Source organism: Camelina sativa, chromosome 1, assembly GCF_000633955.1.
Source record: "Camelina sativa cultivar DH55 chromosome 1, Cs, whole genome shotgun sequence".
Classification (NCBI taxonomy): Eukaryota; Viridiplantae; Streptophyta; class Magnoliopsida; order Brassicales; family Brassicaceae; genus Camelina; species Camelina sativa.
In genome coordinates, this window is record NC_025685.1 from 17098457 (window position 1) to 17119836 (window position 21380).

Here is a 21380-nt window from a genome sequence, read left to right on the forward strand (position 1 = left end):
CCGCTTTTTTTTTTTTTTTTTTTTTAATTTTTTTTTTAGTCTACTTTATTGTGGTCCGAAACTGAATGGTAAATAAACTATGGACAAAACCACAAACGGACAAAACCGTGGGGTTCATGGTAACCATTCACTACCTTAGTCAGATTATTTAGCAATGAGTTTTTTGACATTTTTTTAGTACAAGTTAGAGATTTGATATTTTGGTGTATTCGAGTACAATGTGATAAGGTTGTGATTGTGATTTGGTGGAATAATCTATATATACATTTTTGGAGACATTTATGAAATTAATTCTGAAGTTCAAACTTATTTACAAGTATGCCATTGACATTAATTATTAATTTAATAAAAATTTGTAAAACTTTGGTTTGTTCAAAGTACTCTCTCTTACAAAGGCCCAAGCCCATTGATATCCTAAATATTTTTGGATCCGATATTTTTCCAGATCTTACCTATTTAGTCGGTTGAGACCAAAATAAATAAATAAATCAACTTTCCCAATTATAGAAGAAGAAGACATGACCCATATATCTCTCTATAACCAAAAAATATTATTTAATTTCATTTGCTCATTGCTAACATATCTATATACACATATGTATCATAATAATAACAAAGGAAAACATTAGTATGGATCAACTGAAAGTTTTAAACGTCTAAAATTAAAAGGATTATATGCACAACAAAACTGTATATTCCAAAGTTTCTAATTATAAATAGATTAAACAAACTAAAATACAAGTGTCACAATATAGTATACACATATAATTTTAAAAATTCTAAATAATTTCAAATACTATTATCTATACATTGCAAACCAAATAGACATGTCAAAAAAATCTGTATATTTTATACTACATAAAATTTAATTAACAATATGATATCCTAACTTCACTATAACACGATACACCACAAACATACTACTTATGCACTACATAATATACACTACTAGAACACATTCAAATTCCTACCGCAAATTTCAAAGGAAAATGGAAGAAAACACGTGGTTTCTCACAATGAATTTGTTTTAAGAGGAAAACAACTTAAAAAGAACTCTCTCTCAAGAAATCGGATCTAAGCTAAAGAACAAAAGGAATTGAAATCTCTTGGAAAATAAGCTAGAGTTATGCTCAAGAACAAAGAAGAAGTAGGGTTATTTTATTATTGTTGGATGATTTACAAAGAGAGGGATACCCCTTTATTTATATGCTGTCCAAAGTTGTCTCTTCGCTCTGGAATTGCGTTTGATGAACCCACTAAGTATAGGATGGTGCTCGGCAACCTCCAATATTTAGCGTTTACACAGCCGGACATTGCTTCTGCGCTAAATAAGCTGTCACAATTCATGCATAGACCGAGTGATCTGCATTGGCACGCTGCAAAACGAATACTCCATTATTTGGACGGAACTGACTCACACGGCATTCTTCTTCGTCCTAACACACCACTTACTCTACATGCGTTTTCAGACGCAGACTGGGCCGACGACAATGACGATATGGTGTCCACAAATGCTTATCTCACCTACCTCGGATCCGCTCCAATTGCCTGGTCTTCCAAGAAACAGAAGGGGGTTGCTAGATCGTCTACTGAGGCTGAGTATAGGGCGGTGGCTAACACAACTGTGGAACTACGATGGCTCATTGCGTTGCTAACGGAACTTGGTGTCCGCTTACCAGCACCTCATGTGATCTACTGTGATAATGTTGGAGCTACATACCTTTGCGCCAACCCCATGTTTCATTCGCGGATGAAACATATTATTCGGCACCTTTGAGTTGGTTGATAGAGACACCTTGATTCTAAAAACAATGAAGCCTCCAAGTAGACATCTGGATCGTTCTTCCCAATGAATTGTGGAATTTTAAACTTCATTCCTCCAATGTCGTCATTGTTTCTTTGTCTGACTTCTCGCACACGTCTATGTCTCCTTTGGCCTCCTTGAGATGAGTTCCCACTACGACTGTAGTATTCGTCAGATCCTTCATCTCTTGGTAGTCTTAACTGTTCTCCTACTCCCCTCGGTTGATTAGACAAATTTTGTGGTTGCCTTTGATGTGCTTCTGCTTGAACTTCATATATCCTCTCATAGACGGCATTCATATCAACCCTCATCAACTGCTGCATTTCTCCCAACAACGCTTCCATTTGGATATTTTGAACTCCCCCCAGTTGTTCTACTTCATGATTGCTATTTTCTCTGTCAGCCATATTAAAGAAACCTGCAAAATGAACAAACTCGTTAAAAGTAAAAGTTCCTCACAAGTGTTTACTCTCAAGTGTTTCACTCACAAGTGTTTACTCTCAACTCTCAAAATATGTTCTAGTGACTCTCAAAGGTTCTGATAGAACATAAACCAATCAAACCCAATGTATTTTCCAAAACAATTGAAACAGAATCAAACTCAACGAGACACCAAAAGATAAAATAGAACAGATTGATAAAAGTAGATTTAAAAAAAAAAATAGAACAAAACTATTTATTTTCTCTTTTTTTTTTTTTTTTTTTTTTTTTTTTTTTTTTTTTTTTTTTTTTTTTTTTTTTTTTTTTTTTTTTTTTTTTTTTTTNAAAGAAGATGGAAAGATAGAAAGATGATAGATAGAAGATGAAAAGATAGAAAATGATAGGATGATAAAATACCAAACTCAAAGGTGTGCTCTGATACCACTTGATATGATCCTCCCAAGGATTCGACACCTTTGAGTTGGTTGATAGAGACACCTTTATTCTAAAGACGATGAAGCCTCAAGAATAAGGATGGTGGAACGAAAGGTCACACAAGAGTTGCGGAAAGACTCTTGAAATACCGGTTTGATCTTTAAGCCTCGCACCAAAAAGATCGGATCTCCCAGCCTCGCACCAAAGAGATCGGGGTTTTGACTATTGGAATCACACCAAGTAGTCGTTTTGATTGTTGGAATCACACCAAGCAATCGGTTTTGTTCACATAGAACAGAAGAGAATCACTCTCAAAAAGAAAAGGTTTTTGATAAAAAGTTGGATGATTATTTCATTGATCTTACATAGTTTATATAGGAAAGAAATTTGGTAACAAAGCCATGTACTAATTATTCTTGAAGACTAAAACATTAAAGATAGATAGTTGAATGAAGATTCAACTCTAGGTGTTTCCCTTCCCAAGGTGACTCTTGAACTTTATTTTCGTCACTCCTCTTGGACCACAAAATAAAAGGATTATTTTGGGCTTTCTTGGACTTGAATTAGGCTCAAAGTGGGCTGGACTTGATAGGTATCATCCCCGAAAGGTTTTCCCATGCTCTCTTTGACCATAAGCTCTTGAATAAGCCCATTTAGTGCATTCCTTAGCTGCTTTGCTTTTGCTCTAGTCATTGGTCCTTCAGGTACAAGCAGTGATTCCTCCGCAACAAGCTCCTCTGGTTCAAGCTCAACTACACATTCATCAGGTTCAAGTTCTACTACAAGCTTTTTCCTCATTAGCTCCATCCATGATCACATCATCTTGACTACCATTTTATTTGCGAACATGTGCAATCTGGTGCTCTACGAGTGTCTCATGTCTCTACCAAGGACCAGCTAGCGGATGCACTCACCAAACCACTCCCAAAGGCCAGATTTCTTGAGTTGTTTAACAAAATTGGAGTGACAGAAGTCCCTCCATCTTGAGGGGGAATGTAGTATGTATATATGTAAAGGTTACAATAGTCATTAGTATAACCCTAGAGTCTCATGTACTATCTACATATAGTGTAATCTCAAGCTAACAAGCCTTCATTCTTATACTGGTTACATAAGAGTTTGACTTATAGTAGTAAAGTAGTAACTACTTGTCTTCAAAAAATAAGAGGGGGTGCGTACTCATGAGAGAGAGTTGTTCTGGCATCATTTATGTTGTCTCTAATCTCTCTGTTTCTTTTGACTGAAGTGCCGACTCGTCGTCATACTCCTTCCGTTCCTCCGTACGTCTTCTCCTTTTGTTACATAATTTGGTATCTTTCTTCAGTTGATCCTTCGATTTCTTGCTTACTTCGGGTTTGCACCTTATGTTTGGGTTAAGTCTTACCTATATGTTCCATCATTCTAGCTTAGGGTTTTGACTTACTTTACTTGTTCGATTCACCAAAAAAGGATTTAGATTTAACTTGTGGTGTTGGTTCATTGCTTGACTGCTATTATTTTTGTTTATATAGAGTGTGTGTAAGTTTGTTTTTCATGTGTGTTATAGTGTTGTGGCCTCTGGTTGTTTTTGTTAAGAAGCATCCCGGCATTGCCCTACCCATCCCCACTCTCTGCATTTCATGATCATATTCAACAATTTCAGGTATACGCTTCACTTTTTTCCTCTTTTTTTTCTCATGGTCAGCGAATACATCTGTGCAAAAGTATATATATATTTGGAAATATTAGTGATTATGCGCGTGTATACTTCTAATATATGTAAATCATTTATTTTATTTATATATGGACGAGACATAAGAAAAAATAGGGATGAAAATATATATATATATATATATATATATATATATATTTCTAGATAAAAAAATAATATAATGGATTTAGATGGTATATCAAATTAACTACTGAATAAAAAATTACAAAATAAAAAATTAATCTATATATAATATTAATATAAATTACACCTCTAGTGTAGATTGACATCCATCTCCAAATCCCACAATTTGGTTCACATATGTTACAAGATCTGTGCCTTGAAGTGAAAATTATTGCTCAGCTCGTGCCAACCAACCAAGTGGATCCTCACCATTGAAACTCGGCATCTCGACTTGCCGCAACACACATAGGTTATCATTGTGAGGAATTTCCAACGTAACTTGCTGCCCCATGTCGTTACTTTTAATTGTAGAAGCTGACGAGAGGTCGTGCGAGTCTGAGGTAACCCCACTCTTTTGACCAGAACCTAGCATGAATTGATTAAAAAGGGTTTCATCTCATCAAATTTGGCATATAGACCATCGATCTTTGAAGACATAACCTCATGATTCTTTTCTAAAGTTTGAAGATTCTTAGTGAAGATATTTTGATTCTTCTCTAACTCTTCCAAACGTTCAGCTTGTCGTGTCTGTGCCATTCTTCAGGCGTTCGTCTTTAGGCCGGACCAATTATTAGAGATAGAATCCCAAAACCAGAAAATATCAATACCCCTTTATTATAATAGTATTGAAACAGAACAATAAAGTAACAAGAGTAAAAACTCCCCAAAGAGAACTCGGCCTAATCCGATTGAAACCTCCAAAGCACTCTCTAGCTTGGATGAGTCTTACAACCTAGAATTCATCTCTAATATATAATCATCACACGTAAAGTAAAACTTTAAGAGAAAAGGAAATAAGAAAATAGAAATACAGTAAAACCTCTATAAATTAATAATGTTGGGACCAAGACATTTTATTAATTTATAGTGATATTAATTTATCTATAAATTAATAATTATTATTTTATAGTGTAAATTAATAATTATTAATTTATAAGTATATTTTTAATTGTTTAATTTTTAAAAAACTATGAATTGAGACAATTTTTGCAAAATAAGATTAGAATTTTGGATGTTGTAAATTTTATGGTATTGGAATTGAATTTGAAATAATTAAAAAATATTATTGACAATGAATTACAAATATTATAGACAAATTCACTTATACATATGACATAAATATTCAAATTTATGAATAAGAATATCAATTCTCGTATTTTAATAGTCTATCAAACTATAAAAATGTAAATGATGCATATTTAGAAATTGAAAATTTTAAAAAGTTTTAGCTGTTTTATGAAATGTTATAGAATATTTTATATCATTATAGTTTGAAGATACAACATAACAATTTTTTATATATATATAAGGTTTAAGAGAAACATACTTTACTATATCAGCATATATATATATTTACATGATTATTAATTTGTGATATTATTGGGACTATATTTTACATGGGGATTTCAAAAAAAATATTATCTTATTATCTTATCGAATTTTGTTAATTTTTACACTGTCCCGACTTGGGACTAGTAAAATTTATTAATTTATAGTGTTTATTAATTTATAGAGTATTAATTTATAGAGGTTTTACTGTAATCCTAAATAGCTAAATAGAAATATTCCTAACATATACAACATCTATCATCTTATAAGCTTACAGTATTTCTTGTTCTGATTTTGTTGTTACTGTCTGGTATAGGTGGAGTGCGCGTCCAGAGTTTGAAACACCCAAACATAGTATGGGATGTTAAGTTTCTGAAAAGTAGTGACATTGTTATTACTTGTTCAGATGCATCTATCCATATCTAGAGAGTAGATGATGAGATGATGAGATGCTTGTAACTAATTTTGAAAAGAGTAGCTATGCTTACCAACTCACTGAGAGTAACAGGTAATTTATATTAATGTTAGGCTTTCCTTCGATTAGATCTTTGCGTTTAGGTTTCACTTTTTGGATTTCTTGTTAACACACTCTTCAGCATATATCGTTAAGATGTACCTTATGCTTATGATTTGTGTGACTCCTTGAACATTTCAAGTGCGTGGAATTTGTGTATGTGGTGAGAAGACTATAGCTATCTCATCAAGAGACAGAAGCATTAGGATCTGGTCACTGGATCCCTCTGATCTTGGTGAAAACGTTTGTAGTCTGACTCATTATGGGAAGACTCCACTTGCATGGATTCCCCCTAACGCTCGATACCTTCAAGGAAGACTCATATCTGCGAGCTAGGATTGTTCTTTCCTTGTGTGGGACTTGGTGGACGGAAGTAAACGTCGTACTTTGATAGGTTATCAAAGGAAGTCACCGGTGTTGCTTTTTATAGGGACACTACAAGAAAACAGTCGATTTGCGAGGAAAATCTGCGACGGCAAAATACCCTCGCAAATTTGCGACGGATTTGCGAGTAGTTTGCTAGTTTAGCGAGGGTACTTGCAATTCCCTCGCACAATTTGCAACGGTGAAATCCCTCGCAAATTTGCGACGGATTTACGACAGATTTGCGACTCCGCGAAACTTCCTCGCAAAAACCTCGCAACTTCCTCGCATATTGCGACGGATTAGCTATGACATTTTCCGTAGCAAATTTGCAAGGGAGTTGCAAGGATCGATGATGTCGGCAGCCACGTTTTTCCCGAGTGTAACTGTTTTGTCGGCAAAACAGTAAAAGCCTCGCAAATCCCTTGCAAGAAAATAATATTTTAAAATATCCCTCGCAAATCCCTTGCAAATTTCCCTAGCAAATCCATAGCAACTATTTTTAGTAGGCCTATAAATAGCAAGTTTATGATCCATGGAAACCACAACACAAAACACTTCCAACAAAAACACTTTGAATACGAAAAAAAATATTGTGAAAGAAAAAAAAGGCTAAAAAAAAAAGCCTAAACACTTTTAAATTATAAAATAATGTTTGGAGGCGGGCAGCATGAGATATACACATTGTGACGGTGGATGTACAATCACAGAGATCCGGAGACCGGTGATGTGACGAGAGAGTTTTGTGATGGGTTGCGCGCTTTCATGTACCAGGCGACAAACCAAGACTTTGCTCGTCAAAACAGTACAATATTTTGTCCATGTCCTAATTGCTTCAACGTTAATTATTTGGAATTTAATCTAGTGACGAAGCATCTTTATAATAGAGGATTTATGCCAAATTACTATGTATGGTTTCGTCATGGAGAGGGTTGTAGCAGTAACGTTGGAAGTAGTAGTATGAATTATGCTGTTGATCAACCTAGTAATTATGGGCATCAAGAATCTGATCAATTTGGTTTTTATGGGTATAATGAGGAAAATAGATTTCATGATATGGTTAATGATGCATTTCATGAAACTACTGCTGCATTTCCTGAGAATAATACGGAAGAACCCAACGTAGATGCACAACGTTTTTATACTATGTTAGATGCTGCAAATCAACCTATTTACGATGGATGTAGAGAAGGGCATTCTAAGTTATCATTGGCATCTAGGATGATGACAATTAAAGCTGATAATAACTTAAGTGAGAATTGCATGGATTCTTGGGCTGAACTCATTAAAGAGTATTTGCCAGCTGATAATGTATCGGCTGAGAACTACTATGAAATACAGAAGTTGGTTGCGAGTCTTGGATTACCATCTGAAATGATTGATGTGTGCGTTGACTATTGCATGATTTTTTGGAAAGATGATGCTAAGCTGCAGGAATGTCGGTTTTGCGGGAAGCCGAGATATCAACCTACACAAGGAAGGACGCGAGTGCCATATAAACGTATGTGGTACTTGCCTGTTGCTGATAGATTGAAACGCCTATACCAATCAAAACGGACTGCAGCGGCAATGAGATGGCATGCAGAACATTCTACTGAAGAAGGAGAAATTACACACCCATCTGATGCAAAGGCGTGGAAACATTTTCAATCGGTATATCCTGACTTTGCTCAAGAGTGTAGGAATGTTTATCTTGGGTTGTGTACAGATGGTTTTAGTCCATTTGGTATGTCAGGGAGGCAGTATATTTTATGGCCTGTTATATTGACGCCATACAATCTTCCTCCAGATATGTGTATGCAAAGCGAATTTCTGTTCTTGAGTATTTTGGTACCAGGTCCAAAGCATCCAAAGCGATCTCTAGATATCTTCTTACAGCCTCTGATTCATGAGCTGAAGCAATTGTGGTATGAAGGTGTTCAGACGTTCGATTCATCGAGAAAACAGAATTTCAATATGTGGGCAGTGCTAATGTGGACGATTAGTGACTTCCCTGCGTACGGAATGTTATCTGGGTGGACAACACACAGAAGATTATCATGTCCTTATTGTATGGAACGTACAGAGGCATTTCAGTTAAAGTATGGGCGAAAACCTTGTTGGTTTGATTGTCATCGTCGGTTTCTTCCCTTGCATCATCCGTACCGGAGGAACAAGAAGTTGTTTACAAAGAATAAAGTTGTTCATGTTCCTCCACCAACTTATGTCTCTGCAAATGATTTAGTTGAGCAGATTGATTACTATGGAGCTCAAGAAACCTGTAAACGTGGGGGTAACTATCACACACCAGCAAACATGCCAGATGGATATGGAAGCGCTCACAATTGGCACAAACTGAGTATTTTTTGGGAGCTTCCATATTGGAAAGATCTTCTATTGCGGCACAATCTTGACGTGATGCACATCGAGAAAAACTTTTTCGATAATTTCATCGTTACGCTTCTGAATGTGCAGGGTAAAACAAAAGATAGCAGGAGATCTAGGTTGGATTTGGCGGAAATATGTGCAAGGATCGAGTTACATCTTACAAGAGATGGGAAATTACCAGTACCCCAATTTCGATTGTCAGTAGAGGCTAAGAAGGTGTTGTTCGAGTGGGTTAAATCTGAAGTGAAGTTTCCAGATGGATTTGTCTCTAAATTTTCAAGATGTGTAGAGCAAGGCCAAAAATTTTCAGGTATGAAGAGCCACGATTGTCATGTCTTCATGCAACGGCTACTACCATTTATATTTCTTGAGCTCTTGCCAAAACACGTTCATGAAGCTATTGCAGGTATATAAGTATATAATGATATATATATATATACATATATATTTATATATTGATATATATACTTATTTAATTAATTCACCCATGAATTTGTTATTCATTGGTTGTAGGTATCGGAGTTTTTTTCCGGGACTTATGCACTAGAACATTGACCAGTGAAGTCATACAGCAGTTACGAGATAATATTCCAGTGTTAATTTGTAACTTGGAGAAAATCTTTCCCCCTGCTTTTTTTGACGTGATGGAACATCTTCCAGTCCATCTACCACATGAAGCTGATCTTGGTGGCCCAGTGCAATTTCGTTGGATGTATCCTTTTGAGCGGTTTATGAAAGCTCTTAAAGCAAATGCCAAAAATCTTGCCAGAGTTGAGGGGTCAATAGTCGTCGGGAGTTTAACAGAGGAAACGTCTCACTTCACATCATACTACTTTAGCCCCACCGTGAGAACCAAAAAAACACGTACTCGATGATATGATGACGGAGGCGTTGCACCTACATATAACGTTCCTGATGTTCCAGATATCTTTACTCAAATAGGAAGACTTGCTGGAAAGGTAAAGGAAGTTTGGTGGGAAGATCATAGCTATTGTCGAGCAGCTCACAATTACATATTGAGGAATCTAGATTACGTTCAACCTTTTGAAAGGTATTCNCATTAGGATCAAGAGACAGAAGCATTAGGATCTGGTCACTGGATCCCTCTGATCTTGGTGAAAACGTTTGTAGTCTTGACTCATTATGGGAAGACTCCACTTGCATGGATTCCCCCTAACGCTCGATACCTTCAAGGAAGACTCATATCTGCGAGCTAGGATTGTTCTTTCCTTGTGTGGGACTTGGTGGACGGAAGTAAACGTCGTACTTTGATAGGTTATCAAAGGAAGTCACCGGCGTTGCTCTTTCTAGGGATCGGAAGACATTGTTTCATCTTCCATTGATGGGTAAGTCGTCAGTTTTCTTTGTGCTTTAGTTAGTTTCCTTTGTGCCTAGTGAGTCATGTTTCTTAGCCTGTGGCTATAGATTTATTGTGGTAGTGTATTGTACTTATGATCTGAGAAGGTAATGTATGATTTTCTATGTAATGTGTTCGACTAATAACTGAAATGATGTGTGCTCTTCTTTATCTCAATGGTAAAGACCTTGATGTGCTGCCAAAACGTGATATTTTGCTTTTAATGGTATAACAGGAAATGTACAGCAAGGTTTTTTAGATTTGTAAGGATCTTTTCCTATAGGTTGTGAGACTTACTCAATTCACACTATCTCGCGAAAGCACAACTTAGAAGAGATGAGGAAGTCCCAAAGATCCAAACTACTCTCATAAAACAACTCAATTGCATCATTGGTCGTTGTTATAAAAAAATCTCATCCGTCAAAGAATTGGGTTCAACTAATTAAGTTTGAAATTAGTTCCTTGCCTCCATGGTTCGATATTCGAATTTAAATTTTGGGGTTGTTTGTGGTTTAAAAAACAGTTCTATGTTATATTTAGAAAAAGGTTACATATTGATGTAAAGAGAATTTTGGCTGAAATAACCAAAAAGATTCTTTAATTCACTTCATAACCATGCTAAACATAAAAAATGTTATATTTTGTGTATTTTATATGATAATTACAAAATAACCCTCTTGTATATCAACTCTCACCTCTATTCCACCTCTTCTTCGGGCCACCACACCTACTCTCACCTCCGGCCATCATGTTTTCCGGCAACCGCTTCAGCCGACACATCTTACCACCACATTTTTCGGCAACCTCTCCGACCACCACCTCTTCCGACAATTGCTCCGGTTACCGTATCCACCACCTCTTCCAACAACCGCTCTGGTCACCACCTTCTCCGATCGCCGACTATCACTAACCACTACTAACTATCCTATCATCAACATTAAAATGGTAATTCTCTTTACCCCTCATCTTATTTTCCTAATTTTTTAAAATAATTTACAATATTCTTAATTAAAAATTTTGAATTTGGTTATTGGGCAAAATGGTGCTAATGTAAAACAATGTTTGTTTTTGGTTAAATATAATTTAACCAAAATTTGGTTTAACCTCTCTCACTAATGCCCAAATCTCCTCCGCCATGGCTGAGAACTTCTGAGGAAAGATGAGCTAAAAGAGCACAGCCATGGCTACGACTTCACCCAACAAACTCCCACTCTTCCCTCTACTCTCCCTTCTCTGTTTCATCTCCATCTTCTTCCTCCTCTCTCTATCCCGTCGCGCTTCTCTCTCCTCTCCCAACACTCACCGCTCCGCCACCGTCTTCACCCCGAGATCCGACGACGCTTCCCGCACTGCTGTCTCCTCCACTTGCGACTTATCCGACGGCTCATGGATCTACGATTCCAACTTCAGATCCGCTAGGTACGATAGTAGTTGTAAAGAGATCTTCAAAGGATGGAACTGCGTTCGTAACAACAAAATCAATGGCCTTGAGATCTCTAAGTGGCGTTGGAAGCCTAAGGACTGTGATCTTCCTTCGTTTGATCCACTCGAGTTTCTTGAGACTCATCGAAATACCAACATTGGTACGCTTTGTTCTCGAATCTGATCTTTTGTTGTTTGGAATTTTGAGTAATCAGAAGCTATGGTTTCCAATTACTCTGCTGAGTTCTCTATACATCTTAAGATTTTTGTTTTTGAACAGTGCAGGATTTGTGGGTGATTCCTTGAATAGAAACATGTTTGTATCACTATTTTGTATGTTAAAGAGTGTGACGGGTGAACTGAAGAAGTGGCGACCAGTGGGTGCAGATCGTGGATTCACATTTTTGCAGTATAATCTGACCATTGCGTATCATCGAACAAATCTCTTGGCACGTTATGGTAGGTAAGCTAAGTTCTCTTTGGTGTTCCTGTATCTTTTGTTTGAGAAAGTGATAATTAGATAATATTGTAGTGTATAATCTGAAATGTGTTCTATGATTGTTTACTCTGTTCTGCTTCCTCCCAAAGATTCGTATTTGTATAGTAAAATTCATAGGATCATGTTCTTGTAGCTTCTCAGTGGTGTGCACAGTGTAGGAATACCATGGTTTTATATGGTTATCAAACTGATCAGACATATTTTCCCTCGCTGTTGGTTCAGGTGGTCAGCTAATGCTAATGGTGGTGAGCTAGAATCACTTGGATTTAAAGAGGGGTATAGAATTGATGTTGATATTCCAGACAGCTCATGGGTAAAGGCTTCAAGCTTCCATGACATTCTCATTTTGAACACCGGGCACTGGTAAAATACCCTTTTCTGTTTCTTGTCTGATGTAAATGAAACTATTTTGAACTAGTTAAATGCTTTATCATCTGATTTAGCCCAACACTAGATCGATGCCATATGACCATAGTCACTAAGTTTGTTTACTACTGGTTCATGTTTTCTGTATTTAGAGATATTAAGGCTCAAAAAATTATAGAGGAAACTGGGAAATTTTCAAGTTTTAAACTACTTTCTGTTCCAGTTGATTCACTGCTCTCTAAGTTTAAACATACATATATATGACTCNGTATCTTTTGTTTGAGAAAGTGATAATTAGATAATATTGTAGTGTATAATCTGAAATGTGTTCTATGATTGTTTACTCTGTTCTGCTTCCTCCCAAAGATTCGTATTTGTATAGTAAAATTCATAGGATCATGTTCTTGTAGCTTCTCAGTGGTGTGCACAGTGTAGGAATACCATGGTTTTATATGGTTATCAAACTGATCAGACATATTTTCCCTCGCTGTTGGTTCAGGTGGTCAGCTAATGCTAATGGTGGTGAGCTAGAATCACTTGGATTTAAAGAGGGGTATAGAATTGATGTTGATATTCCAGACAGCTCATGGGTAAAGGCTTCAAGCTTCCATGACATTCTCATTTTGAACACCGGGCACTGGTAAAATACCCTTTTCTGTTTCTTGTCTGATGTAAATGAAACTATTTTGAACTAGTTAAATGCTTTATCATCTGATTTAGCCCAACACTAGATCGATGCCATATGACCATAGTCACTAAGTTTGTTTACTACTGGTTCATGTTTTCTGTATTTAGAGATATTAAGGCTCAAAAAATTATAGAGGAAACTGGGAAATTTTCAAGTTTTAAACTACTTTCTGTTCCAGTTGATTCACTGCTCTCTAAGTTTAAACATACATATATATGACTCTGTCATGATTCATGGAAAGGAACTCCTTCAACTTGCCAAAATATTTGCAGTATTTCTTTCTCGTGTTGATCTCTGCATTCTTTTTCACGAGTGCAAGTTAGTCTTGTTTTATCAGATAAATGATACCTTGGTTTGTCATCTTTCAGTTAAACAAAAATTTGTTTTGTCAACTTGTGATGTTGATAACCTTTTGTTGTCCATTTTATGTAAGGTGGTGGGCGCCATCAAAATTTGATCCTTCAAAATCACCTATGCTTTTCTTTGAAGGCGGCCGGCCAATACTCCCACCTATAAATCCTGCTGCTGGCCTGGATAGGGTTCTAAACCATATGGTATGCTGTTCTGTATTTCTCTGTTTTCCTGTGTTATTGCGAGGCAACTTGAGATACTGCCGTTACCAACCCTACTAGATTATATGTTTACAAAAGTGAACATGTGCTATGACATTTGTGGGCTACTATTGTGTGACTTTATAGCGTTTTGTGTTGAAGAATCAGTCTTTGAGCCAACACCAAACTGCGCAATATGATAAACTAGTGGTAGTGAAATATTGTGATCCTCATACGACGTTCTACTATTGTAATAGGTAAATTTTGTGGAGAAAACAAAGCGGCCTGGAGGAATCATATTCTTCAGGACACAATCACCTAGGCACTTTGATGGAGGTGACTGGGACCAAGGTGGTACTTGTCAACGACTGCAACCTTTGTCACCTGGAAATGTAAGTCAGTTTCTGTCAATTTAGTGGCTGAACTAATAGTTAATTGTGTTATAAATGACATACTCATACCGAGTCACTCATGAAAGCTACATGAAATCATTAGTTTGGTCTGGCCAGTATGGGTACTTCCAAGTTCGAACCAGTGATCACATGAGATAATGGGACTGGTAATAGGCAATAGGCAGGGTAATAAAAGAACATGATAGCTAGATAATGGGTAGAGGAGCTGAGAGATTTAAGATTGTTAGGAGACGCTTATTATCTGTCTTCATATTTTAATGGTAGGTTGAAGAATTGTTCTCGGTGAGAAACAACGGGACAAATGTAGAGGTTCGTCTGGTGAATCAACACCTCCATAACTCCCTTGAGAGTAGAAGCAGCTTCCACGTTTTGGACATAACTCGAATGAGTGAGTACAGAGCCGATGCTCATCCGGCAGCAGCTGGTGGTAAGAATCACGATGATTGCATGCATTGGTGCCTTCCGGGCATCACCGACACTTGGAATGATTTATTCGTCGCAACTCTCCATGGGATCAAAGCTTAGTAATCAAAATAACATGTTTTGATTTGTTGGGTCTAGCGTCAGTCATACTCATGTAAATTTTGATGTTGTCGTCTGCATTTTTTTTAGTATTTTTTTGGCCTACGGTTAACAAAAAATTTATGGGCTCAAAAAAGTTTCTTAGGTTTGTAATAAACATGATCATATTCATGTTGCATCTCACCGTAACCGGAAAAACAATGACTACTCACGCAACTCCTCCCAAATACCCGGTGGCCATCGAAGACCCTGAGAGACAGAACCAAAAACATTTGGTTGCATCTCAGCGTAAGCAAGATTTGATCTGAAGGATCCGGTTATTCTACAAAACCAAGTGAAGAGCCTTACAACCTTGCTTCATAAGTTCATATCGACACTCTTTCAGATTGAGCTGCCACTAATCAAATATTGAATGTAAGTTTTTATATAATTAAATTTTAACATATGCCAATTTTCAAAAATACAAAAGAAATTAAATCACTTCCTAAAAGAAATGAAACCCTCAGCCCACTAGAAACAATCCAATGTCGGTTCTAATTCATCAACTATAATCCAAAACTAGCAAAAACCAAAACTAAAATACCAAACCCTTATCCTTTTAAGGCCGGTCCAATGCAGAAGAAGATGTGGAAGGATCGAACATTTGACCAGCAAACAAAACAGTTCCAGTTTTGTCTTCTCTAAATCAAAAAGAGAAATGGATGATCCGCCACAAAAACTATCTTCTACGGCTCCGTACAGCTGCCGGTAACACTCAAAACTGGACCAGTAGCAGCCGCAGCTTCAGTACCTTCTTCATCGATCTCAGTCAAAGCTTTATGGTATAATTATTAGTGATTTCAGTTCGGATACTTGCGTATCAAGTTGACAAAGATTACGTGATATGATTGTGATATGATTGGGATTCTGCATTCATTGTAATTAGATATTATTCGATCCTCTTGTAGCCTATTAAAGCCTTGTAAAGCAATATGCAATGCAAGATGAAAACTTTTGGCCCTCATTGTCTACGATTCTTTATGGTATCAGAGTAAATATAATTCACCATAAAAAAAAAAAAAAACAAGTGGCTAAACACATTCACGACAGACAATGGCGACCGACGATGTGATTCCACCAACGAACTCGAACTCGACCCCGACGACAACGACCACAATGGAGGTGCGACGAACCATCTCTCCTTACGACTTGACGGCGGCAGATAATCCAGGAGCTATAATCTCACATCCACTGCTCACAGGTGCAAACTATGATGAGTGGGCTTGTGGGATGAAGACAGCTTTGTGTTCTCGGAAAAAGTTTGGTTTCCTTAACGGAACCATTGCACGACCAGCAGAGGGTTCACCAGATCTGGAGGATTGGTGGACCATTCAGGCGCTTCTAGTGTCTTGGATCAAGATGTCTATTGATCCGACACTCCGATCTAATATTTCTCACCGAGATGTGGCTAAGGATCTGTGGGATCATTTGAACAAGAGGTTCTCGGTCACTAACGGACCCCGAATTCAGCAAATCAAGGCCGATCTTGCTTGCTGTAAACAAAGAGGTCTCCCGATTGAGACTTACATTGGGAAGCTAACTCGCATCTGGGATAGTATGGCTAGCTACCGTCCACTACGACTGTGGAAATGTGGAAAATGCGAGTGTGATCTTGGAACTCTTCAAGAGAGAGATCGAGAGGAGGATAAAGTGCATCAATTCCTATTTGGACTTGATGATACGTTGTACCGAACCGTGAGATCAACCTTAGTCTCGCGAGTCCCAAGTCAGTCTTTGGAGGAAGTTTACAACATTGTCCGTCAAGAAGAAGATCTGGTGAAGAATGGTACTAAGAGTCGTGAAGAAACTGCTGAAGTAAGTGCCTTTGCTGTTCAAGCTACTCAACAGTTTCGTAGAGAAGAAAGAGACAAGAGTGTCGTGTGTAAGCACTGCAATCGTACCGGTCATACCGCGGATAGCTGTTATGGTGTAATCGGTTATCCAGAGTGGTGGGGAGATAGACCACGATCGCGTGCTTCCACTTCTCGTGGTCGTGGTCGCGGCGGTTTTAATGGTGTTGTTGGACGTGGCCGTGGAGTCGCTTTTGCCAATGTCGTTCATGTTGCCACTCCGTCCAACTCTGCAAGTGCTAATTATGTGGTGACTGACAACGATCGTGATGGAGTCCATGTTAGCGACTCTCAATGGCAAGCCATCAAGCGTCTTCTCAATACGGGGAAGATCAATGAACCTGAAAAACTAACCGGTAAGTGCTCTACACCTTTCTGGATCTTGGATACGGGTGCGTCTCATCATTTGACAGGACATATAGATTTCTTAACGGATGTTAAAGATATGTCTCCAATTGGGGTAGTTGTGGCTGATGGTAGAGAATGTATTTCAGTACAAGAGGGGTTTGTTAGGCTTGGCCCGAATTTGACTTTGCGGTGGGTTTATTATGTAGAGGGATTTCAGTCTGATCTAATCTCACTTAGTCAGTTGATGGATGAGAATCGGTGCGTAGTACAGTTAGCTGATTATTTCCTTGTTGTTCCGGACTGTACTACGAGGACGGTGACGGGAGTTGGTAAATGTATGGGAGGGACTTTTCGTTTTAGGAGCATGGAGTTAGATGCGTCCGTAGATGTTAGAGATGCAAAGTCATTTGAGCTCTGGGACAATCGTATGGGTCATCCAGCTGCTAAAATTGTTGGTCTACTTCCCGTTTCCAATGTTATTTCATCTACATTTTCAAATAAAGCGTGTGATACATGTCTCCGTGCTAAGCAAACCAGATCGAGTTTTCCGATTAGTGAGAATAAAACAACAAGGATTTTTCAGTTGATTCATTGTGACTTATGGGGTCCTTACAAGACACCAACATATTGCGGTTCACGTTTCTTCCTCAACATAGTTGATGATTATTCTCGTGGTGTGTGGATTTACTTGATGAATGAAAAGTCTGAAGCTCCAAACCATCTCAAGAATTACTTGATGAATGAAAAGTCTTGTGGGCTGTCTTGAGCCTTCGAGGGAACAACTAGAACACCTACAAGAAATGCCAAGATTATTAGAATGCAAGAATAGCTAATGAAATTCATTTTTTTGTATTATGATTTTAGGGTTCGTAAACATGGTTTATATAGAGATTTTAATTGAAAACTACTGTGTCCCACGGTTTGTGTGGCCATAAAAAAATAAAGAAAAGTCTTACATAACTCATGGTTTAACCATTTTTATGTGTTTAAACTTTCACCTTTTGATATGAGACAAATAAACCACAACATTAACAAAGTCTAAAGGAACTATCGCAGATTACATAACCAGCTAAATTCAAAAGAATCATGTCTTTTTCAAAAAAAAAAAAAAACATATTAAACAAAGCTAAGAAATTTTTTAAGACGCACCATTTTTTTCTTGGTGATCATTGAATTGATAAGGTCCAATCTATAACCAATCCCTACAATATGGGATAACAAGATTTAGTGGAGTGGAGTCGAATTTCGGTAGGATCGGTCACATATGTGGTGTTATAACCAATTGATTAAAGACACTTCCCGCATATTATCTTCTATTGTTTCACCATATTCTTCTCTACCACATAGATAATCACTTCAACACAAAATTTTGACCTGAGCATTAATAGATACAAACAAAATTATGTTAAGCCCAAATTTTGAGAAAATACAATATAACTGGTTTGTACTAAAGAAATTTCTTTTTTTTTGTATGGATTTATTATAATAAACTGAATTAAAAACAAATATATTTACACAAAAATATGAACCTAAATATGATTCAATTATAATTATAACCTGTTTGAAACCAAATACCAAAATAAACAAATGAACAAGCCTAAACCATTCGTTAATTTACACAACAATACTTAATATAATGTAAAGAGTATTTAAATTAATAATAATTTCAGCTGTTTTAATTAAACTGACTAGAACTTGTTTTTTTTTTTTTCAAATCTAAGACAAAAACCCAACCGGTTACGGGATGAAATCATGATGACTGGTTTCACCTTATTAACCGAATTACCAAACTTTGGTTCATATCAGTTTTGCTTATTTTGTTCAGTTTATATAAATACAACGTGAATATATTTTTTTTATTTTTTACTTCTTTTGTTTTATATTATAAGATGTTTTAGAAAAATACTTTTGTTTCATAATATATGATGGTTTTAAGTTTTATGTAACTTTTATATTAATTTTATATTTTATATTTTATATTGTGCAATTTTGTTTTCTAACTGGTTAAATTTTGTAGAAGTAGTCATTTATTAATTTTTGTGTGTGTTTTAGCTAAAATATTATATATATTTAAAACGAAATGAGTATTATATTTTAGTGTTTAGTGATTATCTATGTAATTGTGTCGGAGAATGTAATGAAAACAACAAAAATTCGTGAGCATCCTTAAAACTCTCTTATCTCTGGCGTTTTTATAAGTTATCACGAACACTTTTACATTTCTTAATGTTGTGGTTTTGTGTACTTTTTTCCTAAAGTGAACTCATTAAAAAATATATAGGTTCTTAAATCATTTTTGAGAAAAGTGGGGGCGTACCTTTTACTGATTTTCCTGTATTATGAATCTATATGCTTCGCCGCCACTAAAATTATACTCCATAACTGGACTTAAATTTGATGAGACAATATGTTTAGTGTGTTTTTAATCATTTTGATGAATTTTCTAGTTTTTGAGTAAAGAATTTATCATGAATTATTTTCGATTAATGATCTTAAAGTAGAAAATAATGGAATTATTTTAATACTTTTAAATATTTTTAAATAAATAAAGAAAACATGAACCAAATCAGATTTGATATGTCAGTGGACTAGCACCACACAAGCCACAACGTCACCATTCTTTTCCACTTGTTCACCAAAAACGACAGTGAGACCGATAATGGCATGGTAATTGTTTCTTGCAGCGACTTTGGAATAATCAAAGTCTACTTCGTTATTATAATTGATAGCTCTAGAAAAATACGACATTTCAATAAAAGTAATCCATTACATATTTACCAAACGATCAAGAAAATGAGGTTCAACAATTTCTGTAATAAAGTGAGAACTTTTTAACTTCACATGGAATCAAATTGTGATTCCAGTTGCTGCATCAAAATATTATAACGTGGTACGAGTGAAGCTATATATGATGGTTCGGACCTTGTGCTTTGGTCAATATCTTCCTTTTTCCTAATTGCTACGCTTTATTGAAAGGAAGACATAATAAGGAATAAATAGTTTTTTTTTTTATTGTTGTATTGTAAAATGGTAAACTGTAGACCAGAATTGGACAAATTTGATTAACCATCTGACAAAAGTGTTATCCTACTTATGATCTCCTAAGAACCGAGTCGAGCTGATCTTATTGTGGATTCTCAATCATCACAATCAATTTCGCTGTAAAGACGGGTAGCTCAGCTAACGTCTGCTGTTTCGTTCACCCAAAAGAATTTATTTTCCAAAGGAAAAGAGAGTGAAATTTAGTAAAATCTCTAGTTTAAGCAAAGAAGATGGTAGTCAAAAACACAAAAATTCAAATCAAATATAGCTTTCCCTATAACGTACCAAACATGTAATAAAATTCAAATTCTGCCAGTTTTTCTCTTACGCCTCGAGCAGGAACCGGAACCAAAGTGGGAACAAAGGTACAATGCAAAGGCCAAGGATCAACCACATAATCTAATATACGAGTTTTACTGATCAACTTATCTTCCCCCAAAACATAGATCCAAGCCTGACCAGTGCTGTCGCAAGAGCACACCACGAGCCTCTTACCATCGATGAAATAACTTGGCTGAGAGTAGCGTACGGTCTCGACTAACTCGGGCAAGTTAGGAAATTCATTCAAACCNCTGACCAGTGCTGTCGCAAGAGCACACCACGAGCCTCTTACCATCGATGAAATAACTTGGCTGAGAGTAGCGTACGGTCTCGACTAACTCGGGCAAGTTAGGAAATTCATTCAAACCACATCATCACCATTCTCAAAGTTAATCTTGTTCTCAGTCGCCCAAATCTCAATCTTCTTTGTTACAATGCATTGCTTTAGCAACGAAAACTGATCTCCCCTAAAGACTTTAAGGACAAGAGCATCCCACCACCATGGTTTCTCCCACATGGTAGATCACAAAATCTAGAGTATAATCCAGTAGGAAAATCGAATGTACTAATGTCGTAAGACAAGGGATCTGTCTCGTCCAGAGAGCAAACCCAATACAAAGTTCAAGGATACAACACTTTCAGCGTATATGCTATCCTCATCAGATTTTGACTGGAGGTCGTCTATCCACACATCCGAGGCAAAGTCATACATTGTGCACAACATGTCATCAGTCTTATCTTCGTTCCCAGGGCAAAAACCAGCCATCTTGTAATTCTTATTTTCGTATCCTATGCCTATGAATTCCATATCTGAACGTTTTAAACTCGGCTCGATCCATCTACTCTGCCCCAACCAT

The 21380-nt window shown here is 36.7% G+C and overlaps 1 protein-coding gene and 2 pseudogenes across 1 annotated transcript; 1 reads left to right on the plus strand and 2 right to left on the minus strand.

Annotated features, from left to right (window-relative positions):
- On the plus strand, positions 11164–15106 carry LOC104792971 (protein trichome birefringence-like 13). The gene is made up of 6 exons (XM_010519244.2): positions 11164–12045; positions 12170–12347; positions 12606–12746; positions 13871–13991; positions 14246–14380; positions 14666–15106. The coding sequence occupies exons 1-6, from the start codon at positions 11643–11645 to the stop codon at positions 14924–14926; spliced, it is 1239 nt and encodes a 412-aa protein (XP_010517546.2). The 5' UTR covers positions 11164–11642; the 3' UTR covers positions 14927–15106.
- LOC104709040 overlaps positions 15522–21380 on the minus strand; it is a 9555-nt pseudogene continuing 3696 nt past the window's right edge.
- On the minus strand, positions 20477–21289 carry LOC109128811 (annotated as a pseudogene).